This window comes from Planococcus citri, chromosome 1 (genome assembly GCF_950023065.1).
Source record: "Planococcus citri chromosome 1, ihPlaCitr1.1, whole genome shotgun sequence".
Lineage (NCBI taxonomy): Eukaryota > Metazoa > Arthropoda > Insecta > Hemiptera > Pseudococcidae > Planococcus > Planococcus citri.
The window spans coordinates 79,167,866-79,177,274 of NC_088677.1; the positions used below are offsets into that span (position 1 = coordinate 79,167,866).

Consider the following 9,409-nt stretch of genomic DNA (forward strand, 5'->3'; position numbering starts at 1 on the left):
CTTAAGATGCTACATAGGTGGATATACGACCTTGGGAAGTTAGACAGGTAGGTCAGTGACCTTGAAAGTACAAACGCACGGGTCAATGACCTGAGTTGGCCAGACAGACGACTTTGAGGAAACACACAGTCGGGTCAATGACCTTAAAGTGTCAGACGACCTTGAGTGGTGTAACAATTTTGTCTTCGCTAAGCGGGTCAATGACCTTGAGAAGCAGACACGCAGATAGACAACTTTGAGATGCCATACCGACGGAGAGTATGTTCTTGAGAGGCTAGGCACACGGGTCAATGACCTTAAGAGGCCAGACAGGCAGACAGAGAGGCGGCCACAACAAATGTACAGGCGCCCAAAGATGTGGAAAAATCAAAATTTCACCCAATGAATCTAGGAATTCTAAATTTGGTTTGCACCTTATTTTTTAACTCCCTCCCCCTCCAAAAACCCGATTTGAACGGTTTTGAAAAATTTTGAGAGAATTGAAACCTAGAAGCAGAACTTTGAACTTTGAACTTTGACATTCATACAAAAAGTTTACCTCATGATCTTGGAAAGTTGAAATTTTCATTATAATATTCTCTTACTCTAATTTCAACATATTGAGTCGATTGAATAGGGCTCGAATTCAGTTACGTTCTAGGACCAAACCTTAAGATGTCAGAGGGCCTTGAGAGGCATTGCAGGGTATCCAACGGTCATAACAAGTCATGTGAAAAAGTTATGAATTTACCTCGAAACACACTTGAAAATTTTTTTAAAAGTCCATAAAATGAAAAAAAATTGAAAAATTTGTTTAAAAAATCAAATAAAAATAAAAAAACCTGAAATATGTTATTTTTGATGCTGTAAAGAATGGCAACCCTGTTCGACAAGTAAATAGGCTATAAAAAGCTCATGAAAAAAACATGATTTTTTGTCTGATTTTTCAACAGTCTTCAATCTTCATAGTTATTTCTCCATGTTGAGAGGCCACACAGACGGGTCAATGACCTTGAGCAGGCAGACAGAAGACCATGAGAGGTTAACTCAGGCAAGTCAGTGACCTTAATAGACCAGACAGGCAGAGAGACGACTACGACAAATGGTTTGTAATCGTTGATTCCATAAAAATGTATCCATCCTGCATTTTTTTCAACTTTTAAAAATATTTGTACAGCTCTGAAATTTGGCAAGCATTTGATCTTTTTTCATTTTTCTGGAATTTGCGAATCGGTCACAAATTCACGTTTGAAGGGTATATTCAATAATCACCGATCAGAGTTATAGGTGCTAAAGTTCATTTTTGGCTTTTCCAGAGCGATTTAAAATTTTTGGAGAATATTATGAAATCGCTGGAGGCTTCAGAATTACCGAAAACTACTAGTCGTTGATGTGTGAGAGTTGATTTATTAAGGAATTAATCATATGGGTTCACTTTGCTCAAAAAAATGAGGGAGAGAAGCTTGAAGTTGAGATGAATAAAATACATATAAAGTAAAATCATTTATTACAAATTACTGAACAACTCAAAAGTTCACCGTTGAGGTAAACATTTTTAATTGTTATGATTACTGGTACCCTAATCAAGTAGGTACCTATAATACTGTACAAAAATGTAACGGTTGCTTGATAATGCACGTGGTCTCCATATTCAAGTAAATGAAAACGATTTAAATCGATAGAATGCGCAACTTCACTCTTCGTGTATACTTTCAGCCAATCCAATTCTATGTTGGGCCATATCGAATTCGGCGTAAAACTTTCTGAAGAAAATGTCTCCCAATGTCCATTCTTGATCTCCGGAGAAATCAAATCCCACAATGCAAATGCCAGCGAGCTAAATAAACGTGTAAAACAAGACGTTGGTAAATTACAAGTTGTTATATCTAAGTTATCTTGGCTAAATTCGGGTGATCCTCAAAACGTTATCTCGTACCTTTATAATGTAATCTTTTCCCGAAAGTGTGAACTCTTCGCCGTCAAAATTGAACGATATTTCTGGAAGATCGTCGACACCTTTGCAATCAACCTGTAAAAACGAATACATATTTCCAGTAGTAGATACCTTCCTAGAAAATGGAGAAAGGATGAATAAAAACTATGTAGAGTATCCGACCTCTCTCATGTAACTAAATTGTTTCGATGGTTTAGAATTCAGCAGTACATAAATGAAGTTAATGGCCCTGCTTGGCCCCAGGATGAATGATGTGCCAGTATCCATCAAAGCGGCCGATTTCGGAGATACTTCTGTAATATGTTTGCGTCCAATTGGTGTCGTGACCCTGGTAAAATAGATCGTGGGGGTTAAAAATATGTACATACAGTATCGGTGTGAATTTTTTAATCTGGTTGTTGGCAAACTTACTTCTGAAGTGGGATCCTCCACGCACCTGGCTTGGTTTCGTAAACGTAGTGCAATTTACCTTTGAACTTGGATTTATCTTTACCACATAATGTTAATTCTCCAGCTGTAGGGCTCGTTAAATTGCTATAATTTGAGGGAAGAATATGTATAATCAAGAAAGTTAAATACGTTGAGATTTTGCTGTGATGCGAGTCAAGTGCAATTGCATTCAAACTTACGGAGTGAAATAGAAGGAAAATTTATTATCGTCTTTTATTTGTTTGCAAAGTTTCGGAACAAACATATTGGGACTTGTGTAGTTGTAACCTAGTCCCAGGATACCGTCGTATGCAATTTGCTTATCCGCTTCTGATATGGCGGTGGCTTCGACAAAAATTTGCTTCGCTACAGGAATTTTACCAAGCTGAAATCAAGTACGAAAAAATAAGTAGGTACACTGAAAAGTTATACTTTATATGCTTAATTGAAGCAAATTGCACTTTGACTTACTGTAACGGTCTCATATGCCCATTTTCCATAGGTCCATCCGATTACATAGGTGAGGTTTATAGATTTTTCGGTTTTTTCATACGTCTTGGACTTTTTATGGTCGTATTTTGTGTGATTTACTGTAATGAAATGATGAAAGTTTAATGTGAAGATGTTCAGTAAGCTTGTTTTATTTTGTTGCGATCACCAACCTTTTTTATTGACGCAGGCTGAAGTACTGCATTTTTCCGTCATAACCCATAGTATAGGTGATCCGGTGTCGAAAAGTACGTTCAGTTTTTTAGGCGGAGTTCCGATAGATATAGGGCCATAGTATACGAGCTGTTGAGAGAATATTTTCATTAAATTTATGATTAGTGCATAAATGGTGGGAAGTTGAGCGGAAAATCATTTCCAGGGTGTCTTAACAGTCCTGCAAGTCCTGCAGTTATCCTGCGTTTCATCAATTTCATCAAAAAGCTCTGTTTTTTTCAGACTCTGAATTTTTAATTAATTTCCCCTTTTTGTGGAATTTTTAAAAGTGATCGAAAAAATTTCTAACTTATAAAAATATTTAGTCTTTAGTAGATGAAAAAATTCAAAAATTTTCAAATTAAAAAAATTTCTCTTACTCTCTCCTTTGTTGTAAGTTATTTTTGAAAAACAGGAAAGAGTTTGAAAATTTAATGGGGCCTACGAGGTTGCTGAAGTCGCTAAAATTGCGAAAAAGTCTACATTTTTACCAGAAATCGTCTAAAATTCGCTGAAAAAGTGCAACATTTCAGTATCATCCAAAAACACGAAAATTTTGCGTTGAAACTTCTCATGTTGAAAATTATTATTTTGGTACCTCTCATGATGTAAACTTTCAAAAGCTTTTATCTTCGCTTCGCTCGGGTAAAATTGGAAAAATATCCCAGGGTATCTAACAGGTAGTACAAGTAGTGTAGGTAGTGAAAAAGTAGTGAATTTTGTTGAAAAGGCAGTGAAAAAATGAAAAAATTCAAATTTTCTCGATCTTATTCCGTAGAAATGAGCTCGTTTGTCGACTTTCTTAGAGCTTGAATTACACATTTTTGAGAGCTTTTGCCCTCGCTTCGCTCGGGCTGTTTACTCTTTTTCCCTGTGAGAAACTATTGTTCAAATTCAAGAAATGTTCAAAGTTTGAATCAGAAAAATCAACTCTCCCTGCATAAAGAAATGAAAGCGTCTGCCCTCGCTTCGTTTGGGCTCGTTCGCTTTTTTTTTGTTTTTTACATATATGTACCTCCCTCTCGAAATTAAAAATTTGATTTGTTGAAAGAAGTTTTTTATTCGCCCAATTTCATTAAGTACATGAGCAAGAACCTTTAACGTGAAAAAAAAACAAAAATTGAAGTGATGAAGTATATTTTCGACATCCATGCACTTGCTTGAAAAAAATCTTGGGATGTTGAAGACATTGGAAAACTAAAAGCGAAAAATTCTAATGTAAAATTTTGCCTCTCCCCGGCTTCTTTTTTTTATAAAATCCCTAGTGTTTAAAAAATGTCCTGCCAAAGTCCTGATTTTTTATTTTGAAATTTTGTGTGACAATTTGTCTTATAACGAATGTAATAAGCTCGTTTATTTGAGGAGCTGAGAATCAAAACTCACATTTGCCACCATAAACGATTTTGAGAAAAACGCGAAAAACTGAGTTAGTAGTGTTGCCAGTTGAAAAAACTTATAATACCAAAATGAATCATTAGATAGCGCTACTAGCACACGATTCCGGGTGTTGGCTGATTTTCACCTAGCTCCCTTCTGCTTTAATATCCAGACAAAGAATGGCAAATGTGAGTTTTGACTCCAAGATTTGCAATCAAATTTTTTTTCACTGTTTTAATTACGGCGATAGGGAAAAGTTTGATAACAAGCTGAATTTTGGTACTCGGGGGTTTTTTGATACGCTGAACACGAATTTGGAGTGTCCAGGTAAATCCGGTGTACGCTTCCCCCTTTTTTGTGGACCTTAAGCCCCCAAATTTGTTTTTTTGCGTTCAAGTCCGAAAATATGCAATTTTATGCAAAATGTATGTTTTTTGGGTCGCAGAATACGAATTTGACAATATTTTTTTTGTAGGGGTGGGGGATGAGGGGGTGAGGGGGTGAGGGGGGCGAGAAATTCAAAATTTGACTCTAATGATGTGTGATATGTCGAAATGTATGTTTTTGAGGGTGTAGATCACGAATTTGACAATATTTTTTTCGTAGGGGTCAATGGTGGGGGCTGAAGGGTGAAAATGGATGAAAATTCAAAATTTAACTATGATGATGTGTGATATGTCGAAATGTATGTTTTCGAGGTTGTAGATCGCGAATTTGACAATATTTTTTTCGTAAGGGTTAATGGTGGGGGATGAAGAGGGTGAAAAATACAAAATTTGACCATAATGATGTGTGATATGTCGAAATGTATGTTTTTGAAGGTGTAGATCACGAATTTGACAATATTTTTTTCGTAGGGGTGAATTGTGGGGGATGAAGGGGGTGAAAACGGTGAAAAATTCAAAGTTTGATCATAATGATGTGTGATATGTCCAAATATATGTTATCGAGGTTGTAGATCACGAATTTGACAATATTTTTCTCGTAGGGGTTAATGGTGGGGGATGAAGGGGGTGAAAAATTCAAAATTTGACCATAATGATGTGTGATATGTCAAAATGTATGTTTTTGAAGGTGTAGAAAAGGTGAAGGGTGGGGGATGGAGAATTTTCTATTGGAGAGCCCGAGTAAATTGATGAAAATTACTCACTTTCAGTTGAATTATTCATACTTGGTACATTTCGACATATCACACATCATTAAAGTCAAATTTTGAATTGTTCACCGTTTTCACCCCCTTCATCCCCCACAATTCACCCCTACGAAAAAAATATTGTCAAATTTGTGATCTACACCTTCAAAAACATACATTTCGACATATCACACATCATTATGGTCAAATTTTGTATTTTTCACCCCCTTCATCCCCCACCATTAACCCTTACGAAAAAAATATTGTCAAATTCGTGATCTACAACCTCGAAAACATACATTTCGACATATCACACATCATTATAGTCAAATTTTGAATTTTTAACCATTTTCACCCCTCAGCCCCCACCATTGCCCCCCACGAAAAAAATATTGTCAAATTCGTGATCTACACCCTCAAAAACATACATTTCGACATATCACACATCATTATAGTCAAATTTTGAATTTCTCGCCCCCCTCACCCCCTCACCCCCTCATCCCCCACCCCTACAAAAAAAATATTGTCAAATTCGTATTCTGCGACCCAAAAAACATAAATTTTGCATAAAATTGCATATTTTCGGACTTAAACGCATAAAAACAAATTTGGGGGCTTAAGGTCCACAAAAAAGGGGGAAGCGTACACCGGATTCACCTGGACACCCCAAATTCGTGTTCAGCGTATCAAAAAACCCCCGTGTACCAAAATTCAGCTTGTTATCAAACTTTTCCCTATGGAATTTTGCAAACAAAACTAAGTTTTCATCAAAACTCACATTTGCCAAGTGAGTTTTGATTCTAACCCTTGGTTTTGAAAGTGAATTTCACACCAAAATGACTTTGATCCAAAAAAACCGAATATGTCACATTATAGAGTGTAAAACGGTATATCCAAATCTGCCATAAAACGGTATTTTTTTTTTTTGGAAAATGTGAGTTTTGATTCTCAGCTCCTCATTTGTATTGTTTTTTGCAATAATTTTCATAAAAATTACAAATTTTCTTCCAGTTTCAATTTTTTTTTTAAATTTTCATGTGAAAAATTTGACTTTGTTAATTTTTGTTTGTGTGGGGGGGGGGGGGAGTCGAGAGTGGATGGCATTCTGAAAATTTGTTTGAAAAAAGGTAGTGAAAAAGTAGTGATTTTTTCAAAAAAAAAATCCGTTAGATACCCTGTATCCGATAATTTTAGCCTTTCGCTTCACTCGGCAATAAAATGTTGTTTTTTCTTTTTTAATTTAATTTTCAATGATTAAAAACTGAAAAAGAGCTCGAAAAAACATAAAAAAATGATCAAAAAACATGCAAATTGTTGATTTCAGATTACGAATTCTGACGAATAATTGCCTTGTAAATTCAATTGACACCTTCTCCTCCCTCCCACCCTCCCTCCCTCACTCCCTCCCTCCCCCTACCGAAGTCGTAGGGTGATTGAAAAATGACCTGCCAAAAGTCTTGTTAAAGTCCTGCTTTTTCATTTTAAAATTTTCTTAGACACCTTCTATTTTTATTTTTTTCAACATTTCATTTTATATTTTTCTGCATGTACATATGTACTGTATATATAGGTAGGTACATCTTAACTGAAGAGGTTTCAACAAAATCCGTTCAAATTTGATGTTTAGGCTCGGTTTGGTGTACAAATTAAGGGGTTTGAGTGGGGATGACCTTGGGTCAAAAATAGCAATCTGGTTGGGGAGAAAACAGTTGTTTTCGTGTTTTTTGACCTTGAAAAATATTGTCTCACACCCCCCATCTTTTCAAATTGACCCAGGAAATTTAAATTTGGCAAGTTATTGGAGGGGGGGGGGGGGGTAACTTGAATGTGCCTTTGGAAGTCTCGACTTTTCAACCTTTCCTTACTCCTCTTCAAAGCTGCAAAAAAGTGCATTTTTTATAGGTTTTTTTGATTTTGTGTCATCGGAGCCTCCCCAAATTTAGAATTTACAGGAAGTGTACATTTTTTGATTAAACTGGCAGAAAGTAAGTGTGAACCAAAATTTTAGTTGCCCAAGTTAATGTCTAAACGTTCTGGAGATGTTCGAAATTTCTGGAGAAAACATGATTGTGCACTGGAGGCTCCAGAATGTGAAGAATTCGTAAAAAACGAATTAGGGAGGTTCAATTCATGTAAGCTACGAGTTCTAACTGAAATGTCCGATTTTCGACTGGATTACGTCGCAATAAAATCAACTTTTGGGCAACTAAACTTTTATTTTATTTTCATCTTTTATCTTTTCAACAGTGCAGTTGGGAAAAAGTTTTAAAAAATTGAATTCAACTGCCCAACTGGCATTTTTGTGTCCCATAAAATTCAGTTAGAATTTCAGGGAACTCAAGTTGATGAAAATGGCCGGAACATTATGGTGCAGTTGAAGTCAAAAGTTTAGGTCCTCTTTAATTTTGAGTAAAATGAATTTCTGTTGGAATTATTTTTAAATGAACTTGCGACCTATCAAAATAGGTTAAAATTTTACAAATAATTCAAATATTTCGGCAAAAATGTTTTTAAAAAATTTCAAAAAAAGTTTTGAACTGAAAATTTGCTTATGATTTTTAGCATTTTTGAAAAAAAAAGTCATACAAGGTATCAAAATGAGTAAAAATTTTGCAGAACATTGAGATAGTTTGACAAAAATGATTCTTTAGCATTTTTGAAAAATTATAAGGCCCAAAATTGAGTCACGATTTTTTGGTGCAATTTTTTTCAAAAAATTCGAATATTTCAACGTGAATGTTTCTTGAGTATTTTTATGTATCTTAAGCTCTGAAACTCGCTCACGATTTTCTGATTTTTTGATAAAGGTGTTACGCAACGTATCGAGATGAGTTAAAATTCTGCGAAAAGTTCGAATATTTCTAAGGGCATGTTTTTGAGAAGTTTTAAAGAATTTTAAGCCCAAAAATGAGTCAATTTTTCCAGCTAGTAAATGTACCTACAATAATATCCAAAAAACAGCCAAATTTCAAGTTGCAATTTTTCAAACGCGCTTACTCAAGAAGTATGGCTGTAAAGGTTTCGATGGTGCTGAGTTCGAGTATTCAATCGTTTTTAATTTGAGGTAGCCAAGTTTCTAACATCTATTTTTTTTTCGCATTTGACCCCTCAGCTGTCCCAATTTTGAAAGAAAGTAAAAATACTGAGAAGGATTAAATCCGAAAATAAAATCCACGTTAGAACTGAATTTAAACTTAGAAGCAACGAAGATGAAAAAAATCAATAAATTCTTGGCAATACTCACGTTCAGGCGATTTCGAAGAGGAATTTCTGGTTCTTTAGATTTTTTTTTGAGTGTTTTTTGCTGTCGTTGTACGTTCAATTCCCATGCAAAATCATTCAGCATTTCTGGCGTTAGAGGATTTCTTGATATTGGTATCCTTCGAAATGAATATTAAAATTATTGTCGAATTCAATCGTTCGAAATATTTCGCTGATTTAAAAAAAAAAGAAGATTTTTCTTACTTGATAGCATTTGTTTGGCTGGAAACTTGTTCCAGATGGCATACTTTGATGAAAAATATTAAAAATAACGCGCAGAACGACTTCATTTTTAAACAGTTATGATTTTTTGAAAGTACTCGAACACGGAATAATGTTTTGAATCAGCTAACGCGTATTCTGATTCTTACTGTATCTGATTTTTTTCAGGTTTGAAGTACCTATTTATATAGGATGCGTGTACTATGTGGTTATCAATTTCCTATTAATAATTTTTATAGAAGTGATGCTTCTTTATCATTTGTATGAATATGATCAGCATCCTGTATAATTCTAGGCAATTCTGTGTAATTTTTCGAAATGAATAACTCTGTATCTTAAGTCATCAGCATCCT

The 9,409-nt window shown here is 35.0% G+C and overlaps 1 protein-coding gene and 1 long non-coding RNA gene across 2 annotated transcripts in view; one reads left to right on the forward strand and one right to left on the reverse strand.

Moving 5' to 3' along the window:
- The window catches only part of LOC135835928 (uncharacterized), a 174,679-nt gene that overhangs the window by 19,566 nt on the left and 145,704 nt on the right, over window positions 1–9,409 (forward strand). The gene's annotated exons all lie outside the window — the stretch shown is intronic.
- Window positions 1,470–9,227, reverse strand: LOC135835718 (uncharacterized). Its single transcript, XM_065350119.1, has 9 exons — window positions 9,039–9,227; window positions 8,818–8,953; window positions 3,025–3,154; window positions 2,834–2,952; window positions 2,563–2,747; window positions 2,345–2,467; window positions 2,096–2,261; window positions 1,916–2,008; window positions 1,470–1,816 (listed from the first exon to the last, which is right to left on the reverse strand). Exons 1-9 carry the CDS (start codon window positions 9,122–9,124, stop codon window positions 1,673–1,675), a joined length of 1,182 nt encoding a protein of 393 aa, XP_065206191.1. The 5' UTR covers window positions 9,125–9,227; the 3' UTR covers window positions 1,470–1,672.

Coding starts and splice junctions, on each gene's coding strand:
- LOC135835718 (XM_065350119.1), bottom strand. CDS start 9,124: ATGAAGTCGTTCTGCGCGTTATTTTTAATATTTTTCATCAAAGTATGC. Junction 3,155..8,817: donor CTCTTCGAAATCGCCTGAAC/GTGAGTATTGCC, acceptor TTCTCTCAACAG/CTCGTATACTATGGCCCTAT. Junction 2,468..2,562: donor TTTTCCTTCTATTTCACTCC/GTAAGTTTGAAT, acceptor CTCAAATTATAG/CAATTTAACGAGCCCTACAG.